The sequence below is a fragment of the Wyeomyia smithii genome, chromosome 1, assembly GCF_029784165.1.
Source record: "Wyeomyia smithii strain HCP4-BCI-WySm-NY-G18 chromosome 1, ASM2978416v1, whole genome shotgun sequence".
Taxonomy (NCBI): domain Eukaryota; kingdom Metazoa; phylum Arthropoda; class Insecta; order Diptera; family Culicidae; genus Wyeomyia; species Wyeomyia smithii.
Window position 1 is genome coordinate 40,357,919 of NC_073694.1, and position 21,949 is coordinate 40,379,867.

A 21,949-nucleotide genomic window follows, 5' to 3' on the forward strand; every position below is an offset into this window, starting at 1 on the left:
TGATTCTGATCATCTTCGAATAACTTTTTCTTTATCACATGAATCAGTTTTAAACCCTATGAGCTCTGTTTTTAATTATAACAAGGCTAAATGGGAAAGATACAAAATTCATATTGAGAGAAATTACAATAATGAGCTTGATTTGCAAAACGAAGTGAATATTGATTCCGGTTTGGAAGCATTAAAATGTGCAATTGTTGAAGCCAGGAATTATTCTGTTCCAAAGGCTCAAGTGAAATTTGATTCATCAATAATTGACGAAAATCTTCAACTTCTAATTCGTTTGAAAAATGTCCGCAGACGTCAATATCAACGTTCTCGTGACCCTGTTTTTAAAACTATTTATAAAGATTTACAGAAAGAGATTAAACATAGATTTACTCTTCTGAGAAATCAAAATTTTGAGACTAAAGTTGAAAAATTGAAACCATATTCAAAACCATTTTGGAAGCTGTCGAAGATTCTTAAGAAACCTTCAAAGCCTATTCCAGTTTTAAAAGATGGTGAACGTTTTCTTGTATCCAATGAACAAAAGGCTCAAAGACTTGCTCAGAAGTTTGAGAGTGTTCATAACTCAAATTTGAATTTTGTGAGTCCAATTGAAAATGAAGTCACACGTCAATTCGATTTAATTTCTTCCCAGAATTTTTTACCTGCATAAATAATTGAAACTAACTTGAATGAGATTAAATCAATTATTAAAATTTCAAAAATATGAAAGCACCTGGTGACGATGGAATCTTTAATATATTAATCAAACATCTCCCTGAAAGCACAATGGAATTTTTAGTGAAAATTCTCGATTGCTGCTTCAAAATTGCATATTTTCTCAAATTATGGAAAAATGCAAAAATTACTCCAATTTTAAAACCGGATAAGAACCCAGCTGAAGTTTCAAGTTATCGTTACTAATATGATACGAGCTAACAAATCTGAAGGTTATTCCACTAAAGCTGCTCTTTTAGACATAGAAAAAGCATTCGACAGTGTTTGGCATTTGATTTTGAATGATTTTGAAGCGTCCTCCTTGGTTTGGTACACTCGAATTACATAGACTTACTTGTGTTGACCCATTAGAAACTATGTCAAATAAAATTATTAACAATTTTCGACAAAAATCGTTGCAATCCTCAATTTCTACGATAAGCTCTCTGTATAGCCAATAAGTTAGCAATTAAGTTAGTTGTAAGTTTACTTCCCCTTTTCTGACAAGTAGGTTTAAATCCCTACGAATGATAAGTCCTAATTGCGAAAGCAAACAAATCCTAACAATTAAAATTACAAATTTCTAACAGTGTTGAGAAGTCACCATTTGTGATTGGACACACATACTCATTATTTACTAATATTTATCATAAATACGTAAGCTACTAACAAATCCCCCCCTTAAACAAAACCCTCGGGCACTAATAGTAGTAACTATTAGTACCTAGCGCTTTGGACCACGCTGGCTCACCTACCTAAGTATGGACGAAACCACGCTGGCAAGAAGTTTCCGCTTACTGCCGTACACAGTTGAGCTATTCAACATCACTCGAAGTAGTGCTGCATTAGCCTTTGACACTCTTTTACAGACATAGTTGACGTGGCTCTTGAAAGTAAGCTTGTCGTCAATCATTACTCCCTAAGAGTTTCAAAGTTCGTTTTGAGGAAATGGTGGAGTCTCCGACTCTGACCACCACCTGTTGCTCTGATAATCACAACCGTGACCTCTGTCTTATGGTGCGTCAACTCCAGTTTCCTGAAGTGCATCCTTGTGTATGCAGTGCACGGCCGTCAGCTCGACTTCTCCGATCGACTTGTCGTAGACCTCCAGCGTTATGTGACCGATATGGAGCCATAGCTGGCGTTATTAAACACATTCTTCACGTCAAGCGTGATGATTGCGCAATAATGAATGCCTCTTCTTTTGCGCTAGACTGGCCCCTTCCGCTATCTCGGTGACGAAAAGAATAGCATTCAACGTGAACCTACCCTTCCGGAAGCCGAACTGCTTACTTACCAGACCGTTCATATTCTTTGTGTACTTGACCAGTCTGTTGAGGATGAACCTCTCGAACACCTTGCAGGCAGTGTCCAGCAGACAGATGGCTCACCTTTAGAGAGTTGGCGATCACAATGAGTTCATCATTCATAACCCTTGCATCCCCGTCAATCTGGACACGGCTATCGTAGCTCACTGGTCTGTGTTTGAGATAATGGAACATCGGATGTGAGACTGGACCGCCGAAGAATAAGAACTCGGCTCGTGGCGTGGAAAAAATCCCTCGATGATACGCTCCAGCATCACTGGTGATCGCTCTGCAGGTGCCAACACGCCTTTAGTGTTGGCCATGAAGATCCTGTAGGCGTACATTCGCGTTTTCTATCAAAATTAATCCTCTTACTCGCCTTAATCACACTTTTTAGTGCCGATTTTGTAGACCCGAATGCTGCATGGCGGGCTACTCCAAGTTCCTCGGCTCACGCGCGTTGCATCCTCCGTCTCGCACAATGGCACTGCGAAGGTCGGCTATCACGTCCGTCCACCAGTAAATCGGTGACTTTTTATTCCTAGGTTGACAGGTCCTAGGCATGATGGCGTCGCGCGCCCGCGATAGTGTGGCAACTTATTGGTGTCCGAGTGCTGATTTGGGCAGAGCCTACTGCCCCCTCGAAATCTCTTTTTATTGCCTCCTCAGATACCTCGGCATCGAAATGCGATTTCTTCCACCCGCGAACGGTTGGAGTTTTGGCTCTATCCGTACCTTGCCGCTTCAGGTTGTGACCGATCTACACCGACTGGTGGTCGCTATTGATGTAGCCATCATCTACCCGCTAGTCCGTGATCAGTTGTGGGCTGGTGAAGTTCACGCCGATGAACGACCTCGCACCATTTCTGCTGAATGTACTTTTCGTGTCAACGTTGGCCAGGTCTATGCTGAACCCAATCGTTGAAGTCACCCGCCACCACCAACGTTAGGCGTTCGCTCCATGGTTACGAGGTCGACCATTTGAGCGAAACTTTCGATAGACCAACGCAGCGGAGCGTAGCAACTGCAGTAGAACACTCCATTCTTCTTGTCAACAGCGTATTCTTCGTTGGAGGTTGACACAACCTCCTGAACTGGGCGCCTACTCGTCGTTCATATGGCAACCATACAGGACTTATCCGCGACCCAGTTACCGTTTCCAGTAGGAATACGGTAGAAGTCCGATACGATGGCTATGTACGGTAACAGCTCAGAGGCTGCTTGGTATAGCTTTATAACCTTAACCACCGCAACGCCTTCGTAACTGGCTTCTATCGGGCCCCTTGTAGGTCCTGGACTTATGTCCTCCTTCAAATCACCTGAAGCAAACGTCCGGTTGCGAGGGCATGCTGACCAGCCGATCGTGAGCTTGCCTTCCTTCAGTGCCAGGTTTGCATCTGCCGACGCTAGTGTGGGGATCCATTCGGAGGGGGATTGACTTAGTGGCGACTTTCAACCCACACGTCGCACCCCTCGGTGATTTCTCTGAGGTGAGTGCCTGTGTTTTCATCTTTTTTCCTAGCACCTGTTTAGCTACCGTCTTGTAGGTAGCTTTTTTGTTCTTGGCGTCTTCCCGAAGCTCAAGTATCATCTCGCCTGGCACTACTCCGGACAATCTAGTCCGGGGGATGTGCGACGACCCGGACATCTAGAACGCGGTCTGTGCGGCCGCCTCTCAGATTGTCCTGGAGCTGCAACGTGTGTGGCGGGTCAACCACCAACACGCCAGTGGTAGCTAATTACCAGTCTCCAGGTAGTTAGCTAGGAGGTTATAAGTGTAAAGAGGGTGCATCACGCACAAAAGCCACTCCCCGACGTAATAGTTAACCGTCGTTCCGGGAAGACCAGGGCTGGAGGGGTTTAAGTGGGTTGGGACAGAGATCAGTAGGTGCCTGGGCGAGTGTAACTACCCCAGCATCTCTCCCCTAGTCTGATCCCCACACCCTGAGTTCTCTTCTCAGGTGTCTGTTTGCAGATTTCCCCGCCACCTTAAAAAAAAGTATCATCTCGCCAGTTCGAAGTAGACGGATGCTCTGCACATCCGCCCCTAAATTGTTGAGCTGCGTTTTGCCCCGCGTTTTCTCCAAGACTTCCAAGTTCTTCGACACGTTCGTCTTGATTATGAGGGCTTCCCCCCTGCATCGGAGAGTTGGCAGCACGGCTGACTAATGGTACGTGCTCTGAAAACTCGCAGTTAAATTATTGAATTTTGAGTGATTTTCGCGAACAAATTTGCTTAAAAATGAAGAGACGTTATCTGTGATGTATTCGTTACGCGAAGTTACTGCGAAGCCAGAAAAGTTGTGCGAGTTTTAGTGCAAACTCTGTATTTCGCACTTGCTAGCGGCGTGTTATGGACGTGCAAAGAACTGCATGGTGATGCTGATGTGAGCAAGAAGGATAGCAGCTGAATGGCGTGGTGCTGTGGTGTAGCTTGGTGCTGGTCGGTGTGCATGCCATCACCGACAAAGCATTATCATCAGAATGATCAAGATGAGTATAAGTTTAATGTCTCATATTTTCAGAATGCATGGTCGGTTTTGTGTGGTAGCTGACAGCGTGTGAATGATCTGTTTGGCGCACATTTTTTTATTGCCAAGCTGGATTGCTGAGTGCGTTGAGTCTCGTTTTTTTTTTGTTTTCGGTTATGCGCTGAGCGTTTGTTTACAGTAATCGACGCGTGCGTTTCAGGATAATGCGTTGATTCTTTGTTTCAATTCGTGTTTTCAGTCGCAGGAAGCAATACAAAATATCATAACAAACAGATGCCTATCGATCGTATTAGTAATGAAGTGAGCGTGTAAACACATACATAAGGCATGCGTGACACTCAGGAGGAAGTCTTCCAAAGAAGTTCGTACAAGATGAACTACTCGAGAGGTACCATCCTCTGAAAAAAACTCCTGTTTGAGTAGTTTATGAAGACGGTGTACCTGCGCAACCCTGCGTTTGTCTCGTTTCCACTCGTAAAATACTGTATTGATTTTGTAACCAACTTTTTGACAGTTTCGTAAGGGATTCAGTTGAGGGCTCGAATAGAGCCAAAATGAAGAAAATTCATTCCGTTCATTTTTGTCGAGCAGAGCTGGTACTGGGTGCTGTGGGGCAAGAGTACTAAGAAAAATTGCTCAATTCACCCGATTACCACGGTGGTGCGCGGTCTGGTTTCTCGCAGGGTTTCATTAACAAGCATTGTTTTTGTCTAGAAAATTTAAATGTAGTTTGTAGGAGTTTGGAGTATGCGTTTTACCGGAATCATATGCTTTGATTTTTTGATTTTTCTAGCTTTTGAGCAGTTGTTTTATATAATATTTTATATGTTCTGTTTATGGCTTTGTCAACAAATTCAAGGCTTTGTTCTGGATAATATGTATATCTGCATTTTTTAATTTTTGAGGCTTTGGATGCTTGGAACTTTGCCAATTTTCATATTTAATAGGCAACTCGTACGTCGACAAAGAGAAAATCGACGTAAACGCCGGGTTCCTGCGCGTCTGTGTCGGTCAGGTAGATTAAAGCGGTCGTTCGTAACGCTTCGTTGTAAACGCGTATTCAGCCCATGCGAGTTTTGCTGATATATGGCTTTTTGGAGTGTGAGAAAAAGCTGGCATCACGGCTAACTAATAATTCGTGCCCCGAAAGCTATCCGCTTAAGTTATTAATTTATAGGTGAATTAAGTGGCCAAACTTGTTAAAAAGTGTCAAGTTGTGATCTGTGATGCTTTGTCTAAGTGAGAAAAGTGAAGGTTTTGTGAGAAACACAGTGTTCCTTGCGTGAAAGTAATAATTTTTCCTCGAAGTGCAATTGAAAATTGTAAAGCCAACTAAGTTGCGTGAGTGCCTACTTTGTGCGTCGCGCTAACTAGCGGTTTGTTATTAACATGCGAAAATGGAATGCATGGCAGTGTGAGCGAAGAGAACGATAATATCTGGAGAGAGAGCTAAGAGAGTAGTGTTGCGCTGTTCTTGTCGGCGTTTGTTTCGCTGGCATAGGCATAACCAAAATAAAACAGATGAGTATAAGTTTTTGTATCAAACATTTTAAGAATGCATAGGCTCTGTGTGTAGTGGTTTTCAGCGGGTTTTGGACTTTGTCAGAAGTGTAAATGTGTCATCTGTTGGGTGCACAAAGTGTGGTAGCTTTTCGGTTGCGGGTAGAGTTTTTTTTTATATTTACAAACCAGATTGTGCGATGCACTCTCACAGGTCAAAATTGGCAGTTTTTCAATATAGTTTCAAAATTTATCATTCGAGCATGACAATGCGGCATGCGATTGATGCATCGTCTACAATTGTGAGTCCTGGCAGGGCGGTGACATTTCATTCAGGTCTATGTTCTTGTTTTATGATTTTCCTAGCTTTTGGACAAATGTTGATATACATAAGTAACTTTTATTTAATTATGTTGAAATCGTTTTGGGCGTGAAAATAGTTCACGACAACTGAACTTTGATTGCAATTATTTTGGCATTTTAATAATAAATTTGGAACTCTGTTTTGTTTAATATGCTTTTTTGCATTTTTTTAAGTTTTTGGGCTATGAATGCATGGAACTTTGTCAGTTTTTATACTCAGTAGGTGTCTTTGGTGCGAAACGTCGTGTCGCGTATGCGTCGGTAGGAGAAAATGAAGCGGTCGTGCATAATGCCCCGGTGAAACGCATCATCGGCCCGGGTGAGTTTTGTTTATCTAAGGGTTTCCGGAGTGTAGTGGGCACGCTATAGTTTGCTTCGGGGAGGTCAGCTCAGTTTCGCGCACGTTATTTTGACAGCGCTCAGTGTAACTATCTTAATACAGCGGTTTCGGAGTTCAATGACCATTACATCGTATAATGCTCGGGTGTGCCTTGTGGGTTTTTTTACTCGCTCTATCGGTTCTTTGAGCTGGTACCAGTAGTTTGCATTCGGCGTGCGGTGCGTTTTACGAAATTCATTCGTTTCGAGGTAAATTTTAATAGTTCACAGGATGAAACGCGAAGTTTGGTGTGATACAGACTGTTAACGATTGGTTGCTGATAACAACGATTGGTAGAAACTTCGATTCTCCTATATGCCGATACAGCGATCGTGATGCGGTTCTATTCATATCGTCTTCTGATGGCCGGTTGCGCAGAGACTGAGAAACATCCATATCGGGCGCGAATTTGTGTAGAAAAGATCGCACCATCAACCTCGATGGATCCAGATCAATTCCTTTCCACTAACACTAATTCCTTCCTTTGATACTTGTGGATGATGCAGAGGATTCCTCGGTCTCTAGTAGCAACAAGTATTAAACTAACACTCCCGATATCCCTTCCTCTATTGATCTGCATTGGGCGTGGCCAGCTACGTTATTGACCAGTGAAAAGAAAAATCACCAGGAATTGTACACTGAAAATGGCTTGCTACTCCTAGGCACCATTTTGACGGTTCTTTGTGCAATTTCAGCTGATTCTGGTCAATCGCGGGCAACACACGGGCGATCAAATATGCTATGCTATGCTATGCTATATGGCTTTTTGGAGTGTAACGATTTCGCGAAATGCACACAGATATTTGATCATATCTCTCTAATCATCATCACCGTTTAGTCGTAGTCTGCTCGCGCAGTCTATATTAATGCATCGCAAATCGGAGTAGATTTCGTTCAGTAGATAAATATCGTGTTAAATCAAATGAATACGCGATATATGCCATACAAGGAGCCGCGTTTGCTTTCTCGAGAATATTCTGGATTAGTACTAGACAAGTATTTGAATTCTACGTTTAGGTGTGTGTGTGTGTGTGTGTCTCCTCTTTTCTTAATTTATCTTTTTATCTTTTACATACTAGGTATTTTTTGCGTTAACGTTTGATATCATGGATGCGACCATACCCGCGTTTGAAAATAAATTATTTTTCACAACTCGCATTCGAATATAGGTCACATGTCAAATGTGATGAAGATAGCAACTGGATACCGTATAGTGGCCGCTTCAAACAACGTTATCGCGATTTATATCAAATGTTCACAGTATTGTTTTTTATTATTAAATATACCAACTTCATTGATTCTAAAATAACAAAAAAAAGAAAGATAGGTTTTGACGTTCTGACGATTTATTATTTGGTTTAAAAGATTATTCTTCGCGCACGGGATTTGAAAATATATGAACGGATTGCCTACCACGGCGAATCCTGATCTTTCCTACCCCATTATACTAACACAAATACCCTTCCTGTGACATCCGTAGAGATACAGAGGTGAACTCGGTGAATCAACGTCAATCATAACAACGTTTGTCGAACTAACAATCCTCTTCCTATTTTCCCCAACGACTGTAAGGACGTGGCCGGCGCCGTTATTGTTGTACATTGAAGATGGTATAACATCCCAAAAACTATCTATGTGGTTCTCTGTGCAACTTCACTAGCTCAGGTCAATCACGAAGGTGCAACTACGATACGTACGGTCGTCAATGCTCATGCTCATGCTCATGAGGGCTTCCCCCCTGCATCACAACTTCATGACCTTCCTTGGTCGTTTGGCCACTCCGTCATCTTGACGCTTTCTATCTACCACGCTGACCCAAGGGTTCACCGCAGCCTCCACATCGGCTGGTTTTTCGGCGAACCTTGAAAAGGTTTGGTGCCGCGAGAGTAGCACAACCAACCGTTTCTTGGTGTTGTCGGGGGCAGTTTCTCCCGCAGACTGCCACATTCTCTTAGCAACCTGCCCCGAAGAGCAGACCGCTGCGAACGAGTTCGAATAATCAAATTACATTTTTTTTGCATTTGGTTGCTGTGATAACAAAGGAATTCATTGAAAGCATTTGAAATTGGACATATTTTTCCTTTTTCCGTTTCTAGATTTTCATTTTACAACCCCGGACTTCCTGAGAGACATAGTGTAACGTCAAAAATCCAAGATAGACACTTGACACTTGGCCAACTTGCTTTGTTACTGCTAATAAGCAAACTTGCTTTGTTACTGCCTGAAGGAAGTTTGCTAAAATCCCTAGTCCCTGGTCGTTCCTCTGGGGACTGTTTCAGGTTGCCCAAGGCCTTTTTTCTTCTACTCTCTGTCGGCCGTGACTGACACGAAGGTCCTCCTGGTCAGATCCGGGTCTACTTCGGTTCAGAAAAAAAGCTCAGATTTAATGTTCTCTTATTTAACTTAAAGAACCTCTGTTATAAGTCCGAAGGATCGGGGAGGCTCGTGATGGCTGGCGCTGCACTGCTCAGCGGTACAGCTGCTGCACTGCACAATGCTGGTCGGTGGAGGCTGTTTAACATGAACTCAGCAGGAACTACACTAATGGGTCCTAAAGAGATTTTTTGTGGAGAGAAGCTTGGAGTTAGGCTAAAACTTTTTTCAGCCAGATTTTGCTACAATGGCACGGAATGGCCTTCACTTGTCGCCGATCAGATCAAAAGATAGTACTCCCAAGCTTCTATATTCCATATTTTCCTGTGTCAGAGCGCAAAGAGTAGCAGATTTCGCGCGGTGCATTAGCTGGGTAGTGTTTTTATATTTTAGTACAATTTATTATTTTTTTAATCAGTTTTGCATTCACTAGAGTTTTAATTTTCATTTCAGTCCCTGTATTTGTATCCCACCTGTCCAGTTTTGTTAATTATCCGTTTTGCCTTTTGTCCTAATTGCTTTTCGACCAATATTCTCATCGTTCTTTATATGTAACGTTTATACTTGAATAATCATGTGTATGTTTGACGTTTTCGTAATTACCTTCGTGCAATAATCTTGTTGTCTCCATTGAATTTTGGTTCTGATAATGTTCGTCCTTGAATATAAGAAACTCTTACATAATATAAAGAAGTACGAGTGAAGGAAATAAATCATGAGGCAGTAAATTTTTACTTTCTAAATCTATGATAGAATGATATGTGACCAAGTACATAGTGTATGTTACAACATAATTGCTATTAATTACTAAATCAAATTTTTCTTTCCTTTCTGATTGAGTATAAGATTGAGAATCAAATCCAAAAGTTGAAAACCAAGACAATACCTTTGTTTCACAAAAAATAGAACATTTATTTCCTTCTTGAAAAAAAAAACAAAAGGGTTAAAAAAGTTAGAAGCCTGGTATCACCAAGAAGATGAAAACAAAGAGCAACCAAGAGGGTGCGATTCCCTTTTCACGCCTTTCCATTCCTCTTAAAGCCTTAGAATTTTATGAAAGATTGCCCGTCATTGTTTTTTTACTTTAGAGCCTCAGTTTAAGTTGCGTTTCACCGAAAGTTTTTCGTCCCTTTGCTGGGGATTGGATTTCATATTTCTGCTTAGCATGTACTCGTATGTATTTCAAACTTTTGACCTCTTTTCCGGTTTTTCTTGAAAGACCTTGCGCTTGGAAGTTCCTTTAAAGAGCAAGGTTGGAAGATATTTTTATTACATTAAAGTTTTTAATTTTCGAAGATACAGTTATCCAAACATAAGCATTTTTTTGTTCACACAACATTTATTTGACACGGCACAAAACATAAGCATTTGTTTTTCTTTAAAAAAAATGTAATTATTAAAGTTATGGGGGGATCCCCAAAACTTTTTTTTGCGAGGCTTCCGGTGAATATGATAATATTTAAATCAAACGAAGCATTAATTTCATATTACAAAACGGGGTTAAGAAAGTTAAAATCCAAATACAGTTGACCAAGGGAATCCAAACAGGAAGTGAGCACAAATGTCCTTCCGTCCGCTTCCAGTTTTTTAAGCCTTAGTGTCTCCGCTGCAAGTTTGCGTTTCCTCGAAGGCTTTTCTCCTTCTGCTGCAAATTGGATTCCAATTCCTGCTCAATGCGTGGTCGTAATTATTTCAGATTTTGCACCTTTCCTCCGTCATTCGTAAGGATTCTTGCACTTGAAAGTTCCGGTTTCTAATGGTGTCGTTTGAATATCAACACTGGAGCAATCACAAAGATATCTTAGTATTTGCTATCTGTTTTTTTTCTATTTTCTATCAATCATTCAATCAGCTTTTCCAGTACTGCTACCTAATCGTCATTGACAAACGCTATCAATTTGTTTTTTTTTTTTCTTCACATAACATTTATTTGACACGGCACAAATACAATTTAATGTTTAACGGCGCCAATTATATCTGATGACTTAAAAACTAAAGCAAATTTTTTATCCTCGCTGCCGACTACGAGCTGAAATTAAGTCTAACTTAAAACTAGCATGGGATTTCCAATCAGTGTTTTGTTGTTCAATGGTCGTCTGATAATCGTCGAATGGCATGTATGGATTCGTTCTGCTGAGCCACGATGTCGTGAGTTGGGACAGAGGCTCGTAGTCCTTGGGTCCTGGTTCTGTTGTGCGGGGTCTGGTTGCTGGTTTTGTGCTTAAGGTTCAAACGTGTTCTTGTCGTTTTGTTGGGTGTAGACGGAGGGGAACGGGACTAGACTGGGGCGTGGATGGATTTCAGGAAAACGTATATAAGGGACATGTAGGATAGGTCACGGCTCGCCAAGACATCACGAACAGGAACAGCCGGCTGTCTACCCTCGGCCTGCAGGGAAGCTATTAATTTAGACCTGGCGTCACGGTGTACAGGGCATGACCAAACCACATGCTCTATGTCGTGATAACCTTCACCACAGGCACAGATACCACTTTCCCCGAGCCCAACACGACGGAGGAGCGCGTCAAATCTATAGTGATTGGACATAAGCCGGGACATCACGCAAATGAAATCCCGACCTACATCCAACCCCTTGAACCACGGGTTCGTCGATACTTTGGGGATTATGGAATGTAACCACCTTCCCAATTCCCCTCTGGTCCAAGCATTTTGCCAACTGATGATCGTATTCTGACGTACAAGTGCGAAAAATTCATTAAAGGCAATTGGTCTTTCATAAATATCACCGTTTGTTGCGCCCACCTTAGCCAAAGAGTCCGCTTTCTCATTACCCGGTATCGAGCAGTGAGAAGGGACCCACGCTAAGGTAATCTGAGTAGATTTTTCGGATAAAGCACTCAGATGTTCCCGTATTTTCCCCAGGAAATACGGAGAGTGCTTAACATCTTTCATCGATCGGAGAACCTCAATGGAACTGAGACTGTCCGTAAAGATGAAAAAATGGTCCGTGGGCATTTTTTCGATAATCCCTAGGGTGTACTGAATTGCAGCTAATTCTGCGACGTAAACAGAAGCAGGATTATCGAGCTTATGGGAGACGGTTAAATTGTTATTGAAGATACCGAAGCCAGTGGACCCATCAAGAAGTGATCCGTCAGTGTAGTACATATTGTCGCAGTTGATGTTTCGATATTTATTGGAAAAAATTTAAGGGATCTGCAGCACGCGTAAATGATCCGGGATTCCACGAGTTTCTTCTATCATGGATGTATCGAAAAACACAGTAGAATCAGAAGTATTTGATAAGTCGACACGATTTGGAATATTCGAAGAAGGGTTAATATTTTGGGACATGTGATTGAAATACAATGTCATAAAACGGGTTTGAGAATTAAGTTCGATTAACCTTTCAAAATTTTCAATCACGGGACGGTTCAAGACCTCAAATTTGATTAGAATACGAGAAGACAGGCTCCAGAAGCGGTTTTTCAATGGTAGTACTCCAGCTAAAACCTCCAAGCTCATCGTATGGGTCGACTGCATGCAACCTAAGGCGATACGCAAACAACGATATTGTATTCGCTCCAGTTTGATCAAATGTGTGTTTGCTGCGGAGCGGAAGCAGAAACACCCGTATTCAATAACAGACAATATCGTTGTTTGGTAAAGCCTTATAAGGTCTCCTGGATGGGCTCCCCACCATTGTCCGGTTATTGTACGAAGAAAATTCACTCTTTGTTGACATTTTTTCATCAGATACCTCACGTGACAACCCCAGGTGCCTTTAGAGTCGAACCAGACACCAAGATATTTGTGTACCAAAACCTGAGAAATCGTTTTACCCATTAATTGTGTTTGAAGCTGAGCAGGTTCATGCTTCCTAGAAAAAACTACTATCTCAGTCTTCTCCGGAGAGAATTCGATACCTAGCTGTAAAGCCCAAGCAGACAAATTGTCCAAGGTATCTTGCAATGGTCCTTGCAAATCGGCAGCTTTGGCTCCTGTAACAGAGATTACACTGTCGTCTGCAAGTTGTCTTATCGTGCATGAATTTGCCAGACATTCGTCGATGTCATTTACATAAAAGTTGTAAAGAAGGGGGCTTAAACATGAGCCCTGGGGAAGACCCATGTAGCTAATGCGAAAAGTTGCCAAATCGCCATGCGTAAAATGCATGTGCTTTTCGGACAACAAGTTGTGCAAAAAATTGTTCAAAATTGGAGAAAATCCTTGTCGGTGAAGTTTACCCGAAAGAATGTCAATAGAAACGGAATCAAAAGCCCCCTTAATGTCCAAGAACGCAGACGCCATTTGTTCTTTACGAGCATACGCCAGCTGAATATCTGTTGAAAGCAACGCAAGACAATCATTCGTCCCTTTGGCACGGCGGAAGCCAAATTGAATTTCTGATAGTAGACCATTTGATTCGACCCAGTGGTCTAAACGACGGAGTATCATTTTTTCCATCAATTTCCGGATACAGGATAGCATTGCAATCGGCCTATAAGAGTTGTGATTAGAAGCTGGTTTCCCTGGTTTTTGGATGGCGATCACCTTCACTTGCCTCCAATCCTGCGGTACAATGTTTTGCTCCAGGAACTTATTGAACAAGTTCAACAAGCGCCTCTTGGCATTGCCGGGTAGATTCTTCAACAAGTTGAATTTGATTCTATCTAATCCAGGCGCGTTATTGTTACAGGACAGGAGGGCAACTGAAAGTTTTGCCATCGTAAAAGGTGATTCTATCGCGTCGTGGCCCGGAGACGCATCGCGAACAATATTTTGCTCAGGAACAGAGTCCGGACATACTTTCCTGGCAAAATCAAATATCCACCTACTTGAAGACTCCTCGCTTTCGTTGACCGTTACGCGATTCCGCATTCTTCGGGCTGTGTTCCAAAGAGTGCTCATCGATGTCTCCCTCGACGTCTCGTTCACGAACCGACGCCAATATCCACGTTTCTTTGCTTTAGCCAAGCTTTTAAGCTTGGTATCAAGCTCCGAATACCGTAAATAGTCGCCAGGTATACCTCCCGTCTGGTAGGCCTTAAACGCGTCGGATCTTTGCGTGTAGACATCGGAGCACTCTTGGTCCCACCACGGAGTGGGAGGCCGTTCTTTGATCGTTACGCCGGGATATTTCTTCGTTTGGGCTTGCAACGCGGCGTCGAGAATCAAGCCCGCGAGGAGGTTGTATTCTTCAAGTGGTGAATGATGTTGAATCGACTCGACCGCTTTTGAAATCATTTCCTCGTATAACTTCCAATCGACATTCCGTGTGAGGTCATACGGAATGTCAATTGGTCGCATGCGAGTTGACCCGTTATTAATTGAAATAAGAATAGGCAGATGGTCGCTACCGTGAGGATCGAGGATTACCTTCCATGTGCAATCCAACCGTAGCGACGTCGAACATAAGGATAGATCCAAAGCGCTTGGGCGCGCTGGAGGTTTCGGGATACGTGTCATTTCACCGTTGTTTAAAATAGTCATGTCGAAGTCATCGCAAAGGTTATAGATTAAAGAGGAGCGGTTATCATTGTATGGGGAACCCCAAGCCACGCCATGAGAGTTGAAGTCTCCCAAAATCAAACGTGGCGAGGGAAGAAGTTCTATTAAATCAAAGAGCAGCCGTTGCCCAACCTGTGCTCTGGGGGGAATATATATTGAGGCAATACAAAGCTCTTTACCTTGTATTGTCATTTGACATGCGACAACTTCGATGCCTGGAATCGAGGGGAGGTTAATACGATAGAAAGAATAGCACTTTTTAATCCCTAAAAGTACTCCTCCATATGGGGTGTCTCGATCAAGGCGAATAATATTAAAATCATGGAAGTTGAGATCAATATTTGAAGTAAGCCAAGTTTCACAAAGGGAAAATGCATCGCATTTGTTTTTATTTATCAAAACTTTAAACGAATCAATTTTTGGTAAAATACTTCTACAATTCCACTGTAAGACAGAGATAGAATCCTTCATATACGCAGTTGAATTAGGCATCGAAGGATACAATCGCTGCAAGGAGAGGCCATTGGGCAGTCAACTGCTTCAAAAATGATCTAACTGTTGGGAGGAATGCTGTAAGAAAAATTTTAATTGGATCGGGTACATTGAAAGTTTCAAAAATCCAGTCCACAATGTCAGAAAATTTCACTAATCCAGAGTTTGTTTCATCAACTGGGAGTGTAAAAGGAGCAACTGGGGTTTTAGATGTTCCTGGCAGTGCTGGGAACTCCTTCTGGGACTTTAAATTTGCCAGCCCAGGAGGAGTTTGCTTCGGTTTTTCCGCAGCACTGTTTGGTTTGTTTGTAACCTTCATTTCACTTTGAGAAATCTTAGGACCTTTTCTGGGAAGTTTAGGAGAGGAAACACTTTTCCTCTTTCTAGACTCCCCAGGATTGGCGTAAGATGCTCCCGCTGGTGAATCGTCAGAATCGGTTTCCTCAGAGGGCAACAGATCGAAGGGGTTCGAAGTAACGGGAGAAGTGGTAACGGTCTTCTTCAGCATGTCAGCGTAGGAACGCTTTGAACGCTCTTTGAGAGACCGTTTTATTTTATCCCTGCGCTGCATGTACACCGCACATGTCGAGAGCTCATGCAGATTTTCTCCGCAGTGAATACACTTTTCAGCGTTAACACTGCAAGAATCTTCCGCATGAGACTCCCCACACTTGCCACAACGTGCCTTATTGCAGCAGTAGGCGGCTGTATGGCCTAACTGCTTGCAATTCAGGCAGTTCATGACGCGGGGCACGTAGAGCCTCACAGGGAGACGAACCCGGTGGATCGAGACGTGGCTTGGTAGTGCAGACCCGGCGAACGTAACTCGAAACGAGTCTGACGGAGTGTATACTGTTTTGCCACCGATGATCGATGCTGACCGCAATTGCTTGCAGTCGAGCACCTTTACTTCGGGACACGTTTTGTTCTTAAAGCACCCTTTGGCACTTTGCAGTATACACTCGACGGACAGACTCGAATCGGTTATGACACCGTCGATCTCCACGTCTCGTGCGGGTATGTAAACGCGATACTCGCGTGTGAAGAGCTCAGAGCAAGCTATATCGTTGGCCTCTTTCAGGTTACCGACCACGACACGGAGCTTGTTAGGCCGGACCTTGGAAATTTCGGTCACGCCCTTGTACTCCTTCGTCAGGTCTTTAGAAATCTGCAAGAGGTTCAACTTTTTCGATTTCGATCCTGCCTTTGGCCGAAAATAAACAGTATAGCTGCCCTGGGCTCCGTCTGGGTAAAGCCTGGGGCGAGGGGGGACTGAAGAATGAACAGGGGAGGGGGTAACAGAAGGGTCAGGGTCAGAGGGGTTCGGGGATGGTGGCGCGGGAGGCGAGGGATCTACATCCATCTTAAGTCTAGCGCACTAGCGCTGACAAGAACACGTACCTTTTTATTTCTCCCTTCCAGTAAGGTTGGTTGTCCGATCGTTCGAAGTAGCAGCCGTTACAGCCAGCAGCACCAATACAGCAGCACCAAACAGCCACCAGCAGCGAGCCAGGTGTGAGATCACTCCACACAGCGATACAACTCGCTGACACTGATGGCTTCTTCTTTTTCCTCGTTTGTGTCTCGTCCACTGCTGTAGCACAATCCAGCCAGCAGCCAAATCGGCTTACGCACCAGCTGGCAGTCACGATGCGAAACAGTTGCACAAAGGAACGACCTTGAACCCGGATTTATTTCACTCGACCAGGCAAACAATGCCAACACTTGTTCACACGTCTTTTGTTTTATACTCTATCGGACCGATCACCAAACACGTCCAGTACTGATGCGTGTTCGGCACAGAATGATATCAATTTGTTGTCAATACATAATTATAATTAGTCATAAATTGAATCAATTCCGGGTTTATTATTGCATTTGTTGCATCCACAATGTATATCAGAAATAAACCGATTGCGGCAGAGGCAAATACCGGGGTATTTTCCCAGAACATTTCATTCTATGAAGTATAGTTTTTCGAGCAAATCGCATACTAATTAGAGACTCTAGTTCAAACAGACATGTAACAATTGCATCAGTGCTTTCTACCAACTGTTACATTTCGCCTTTATAATTATTCTCCTATATATTACATTTAATACCTATCCATAATTCTGCCGCATATTTGAACTTTTTGATTGGCTTCACAACTGCAGATCTCGTGAAATAGGTGCTACTAATGATTTCGTAAAATACAGCTCGCCAGTAACCACTACTGCTTTTTGGAATTAGCAACAGATTTACACACTTGTCATGTTGCACCCATGAACTTGCTCCAGCGCAAAGTTTCGTATTTTGTTCTGAAGGAATGCAGTAAGCTGCGAAGTGGAACTGCACTTCGTCTTTGTTAGTATGTTGATTGTGTGAAAAGTTAAAGATTCCATGCTGTAGCGGAGTTTAATTCCACTGAGAGCTTCTAGTTTTCTCAATTGACAGTAGCGTTGAAAAATCTCAGTGATAGATGGTGCCATACCGCAGCAAAGCAACTAACTGCTACAAAGCTACATCGAGTTTGCTTTTGATGGCGTTAGAGAAAAGTTTACCATTTCCTCATCAGCGAACAAACTTTCTAATCTGTTTAATTCGCACCAGTTGCCATCTAGTGCAAGTGACACTGCATGCTGACATTGTAATCGTAGCTTAGCACTAGTTTTAGCAGATAATCTTTCTTTTCGAACTAACAGTTTGTTTTCGATTTGATTGGAGATTGGATGTCGGTGAGATGAAAACACATGCCGGTTCATGTTAGTCACTTGTTTTTCGCATTTACCCATCCCATCCATACCCACGGGAAAATGTTAGTGAACCGCCCGACAAAGTGATGAGAATTCCACAACTTCAGTTTTACTGACACTCTGAATGAAGGACCGCGGAAAAAAACCTCGTGAATAAAACTGCGGATAATCTCCTAGTCGAGTGCAACTTAACGCACCTGACGCAACTTCCGCACCCATCAAAAGAGTGACATACGCTTTTTATGTTGACTTCTGGTGGGCCCCAGGCAAAAACCTTGCAAATAGTGCAATTAATTTTACTCACGTCGTAAACCGGCGATGTGTTCTTTCGTAGTCTGTGCGGCAGCTTGTATACCTACATTTAGATTTTTGTTTCCCGTTTCTTGTATCTTATCTGCAAAACATGACGCTCGAGTGACACGCGTCTTCATGCAAAAAAGAAAACTTTGCGACAGTCTGTTTGACACGTGTATGAACTTACTGTTTTTTGCTAACCAAAAACCAGCGTGACCGATCTGTATCTCTCCGTTGTTCCAAACGTGCCATCCAGGAATAAATCAGTTTATGAGATCGTCCAAAAATGCACTTATGTCAATGAATTACGAATGTAATACCATCGGAACGAGCAGAGGACAGACCACTCGTTTGGTGAGCATTTAATTAGACCATAAAAAAGACAAGCCCGGTAGGAAACATTTCTCCGAAGGAATTCTATTTGTGTGCATTAAGGCCACACGTGTGCGGATTGTAACATTCTGTGCCATTAATACACTGGTAACAGAAACGAATCTATTCGTAACCTGAACTAATAGTAAATCAATAAGTACTGGAAGCTCTTAAAAAGATTTTCCCAAATCCAGAACAATTTCCATGGATTAAAATATTTTTATGAAAATTAATCACATTTAATACAGACGATGTTTACAGTGTATTTCCGTTTGCCTACTCTTTCAGGTATTGCGGCCCGATGACGCTGCTGGGCTATTTGTACATTCGGACGTCCCGCGAATTGCGACCCCCCGACGGGCCACTGTCTATCATGATGTTCGAGGCTAGAGCCGAAGCGAGAACCAAGCAAATGTAAGTATAATATTCCCACTTGTCACATCTGAGGACTGCGAGCATATTGCTTCTTAGCTTTAATTTGCCCAAGCGGTTGCAGAAAAAGAGCAGAAACCTGAAAAAAAACTGGGAAACTAGAACAAATTGCATTTGCCTGCCATGCAATATCAAATTTTCTTATTTTTACAACTGAATTCACATGATATTGCAAGCTTTAAAACCGCTTTATCGAATGCAACGCAACATAAAGATTCAAAGTACCTCACAGAGCCACCATTTCGAAAAATTTGTAAAAAAAAAACAGGAGAATTAGTTATATGAATTTCTGAAAATTGGAAAAGATTACTCAAAAAAATGAAGGGGTTTTTTAGGATATATGACCGCAAGGTTAACGTAGAATTACGACAGCCTGTCTTATGTTAATGTATTTCTTGCAATAGGAATACAGCGGATTTTCTTTTTGCACGATCCTTTTCACACGGATTTTTTACACGCCTTATTTGCACCGTTTCTCGAAATGACACGGTTCCAATATAACATCGTTTCCCGCAAATTTTAACATTTCTGCAGCAAGGTACTCCATTTTTGGCCGCCAATATAGCCGTCAAAAACCCCAGCACCAACGCGCATAATTTCCATTACGCAGCAAACGATGAATTAGACCTACCGTGAATTCCCGGTTTGGTCGGAAAATTTGGATTCACGGCCAAATTATTTTTTGGTTTCTACTGTGAATGATTTTGCAATGTAAGAAAAGTGTTGTAATGACAATGGATTGTCTGTAAACTTCGTAAACTGAGTAAATCTTGTATATTAAAAAAAAACAGAATTAACTCGCCAATAGATGAATAATTAATTACATTAGTAAATGTGCGCTTCCTTAACATGTTTTGGACCAAACTGCAATGATCGTTAATAGGTCACTCAAAAACTCGAAACTGGCATGAAAAATGAATTTTTTTCAATCATCTCTTTCAACAAAAGCGCAAATTTTTCGACGTAGGACTACGTCTTTGTTCTCTAAACTAGAGCACATTTTAAAAATTGAATAGCAACGGTTCCCTGTTTGTTGAACCCTGTTGAACACCGTTATTGGTCGAATACCGATAACACAAATTAGTTAATTTAAGAACCAAGGTAGTTTTCGCAACAGGAAAGCATAAATTTTCTTTTGGTGCTTATCACTCAGTAGTATCGAAGGTGTTTCGTTTCGTTTCCCATTCTCGAGTCTGCGTCGCCCCGTTTACATTGCAAAAATCCACGCTCAACTCGATACAAATGCAACTTCATTTTGATTCTTAACACGATGGCAAATGGAGCCCTTATAACTGTTGGAGATGTATAACAGGTGTAGTTTTGACCATTACAGACAATTAGGCACAAAGAAACAATTAAACCGGAAAATCACTCAATTCAGCACTGAAAATTCTCGAAATGTGTGCTGTGATAAACTATTCATAGGCAACACTACCGTTAATTTTTGGTGCGCCCTGGTCGTTATTGTAAAAATGATTATTGAGAAATAGATTAACATTTTACACTGAGCGGGGGCCTAGTGTGCTACACAGTACCAAGAAATGAAATTTCCACTTAATACAAATGCAAGCTCATAACGGTTTCTAGCACATAAAGTGTAAAACATATACAATTTCATACCGTTAATAACGCACAATACAGAATTGTTTTAAACCATGTAAATTTGCACTTTAAGTGATATAAACTCAAAGCTTTGAACATAAATATGCATTGAAATTAACAATATATTTATTCACATTGCATGTGAATATAATTCCACAAACTAGACTGAAGCTGAATTTTCTACACGCAATCGTTTGTATCGAGTTCAGCGTAGATTTTTGCCATTAGGGCGTGGCCACACAGCTTAGAGAAAGAGGAACAAACCAAAACACTTTGTTGAGTCAAAAGGTGTGGAGGCAGTGGAATTTATTCCGTCCATGTTATTGTTATCCGTGCTCGGGAAGCAAGCCAATGGCGAAGGGAAATGTATGGGAAAGCTTTACCTTGGAACTTCTCACCTTTTTTCACCATTAAGCAGTAAGCAACAATGTTAAATATTATATCAAACAATTGTTACACATTTTACCTATCCACCGACATATAAATGACTAAGATGCATTAAGTCGTTCGCTTGCTATAATCGTTTGAAATCTGACGCAACATTTGCCAGTTTCATTTTCAATTTCACAAAATGTAATCTAGTATAGAAAACAAAGACGTAGTCCTACGTCAAAAATAATTGAAGAGTTTGTTTGTAAGACACTACCGCATAATTACGACAGCCTATCTTATGTCGATGTGTTTTTGCAATAGATTATGTGAATGCACTCGATTGGAGTTGAATTTAATGGCCAGAAGCGGTAAATTTTAGTGATAATTCTCTTTCTCTCTCTTCTAATAATTGGCTGGTACCCTTGAAGAGAAGCGTTGATTTGGGATTGTCATTAACCGATGACACGGGACGATTGTAGTTCTCTTGACATTCTCCGCTCCGCAGACACTGCTAGCAAGCAAGCAACACATAACGATCATACACACACGCTACCGGCAAACTCACAGCTGTTAGCAGCATATGGATGAAAGCAAACGCTACACGACAGTTCCTGAGAAAATTACTAACATGTGCGGACATGTTCAGCATACTGCTGTCTGCCGGTTGGTCCGTTCGCTGTGGAACGCTGCGATTGAATGAGTCGTCTGCTCAACCTGGACTAAAAGCAGCTGCTGCTCAGCCTTGCTGCGCTAAAACCCCGAATACACACGCGGCGTGACAACGCCTTCGTAATAAATTAATATTGTCTGTACCTTCTTGAAACCTTCCAATGTGCCTTCTAACATCTACCGCCTTCCACTGGCGTGCACAGAAGGTGCAATCTTGTCGCGGCTTACAAATTATATTCATTTATGTATGTTGGAGGAAAAAGTAGAACAACATTCACACCTCTTTGTCGAAACTCGAATCACCAGCAGGCGAAAAATGATAAAACCTGGCGTTACCAGCGGCTTTGCCAAAAGAAGGCGACACGAAAAAAAACGTCGTGAGTAAAGCAC

The 21,949-nt window shown here is 42.1% G+C and overlaps 1 protein-coding gene across 1 annotated transcript in view; it reads left to right on the top strand.

The window, feature by feature from the left end:
* The window catches only part of LOC129724073 (uncharacterized), a 214,452-nt gene that overhangs the window by 125,204 nt on the left and 67,299 nt on the right, over positions 1-21,949 (top strand). The window contains exon 5 of the mRNA XM_055678684.1: positions 18,773-18,898. Within this exon, the coding sequence (XP_055534659.1) occupies positions 18,773-18,898 (126 nt within the window). The remainder of the gene's footprint in view (positions 1-18,772; positions 18,899-21,949) is intronic.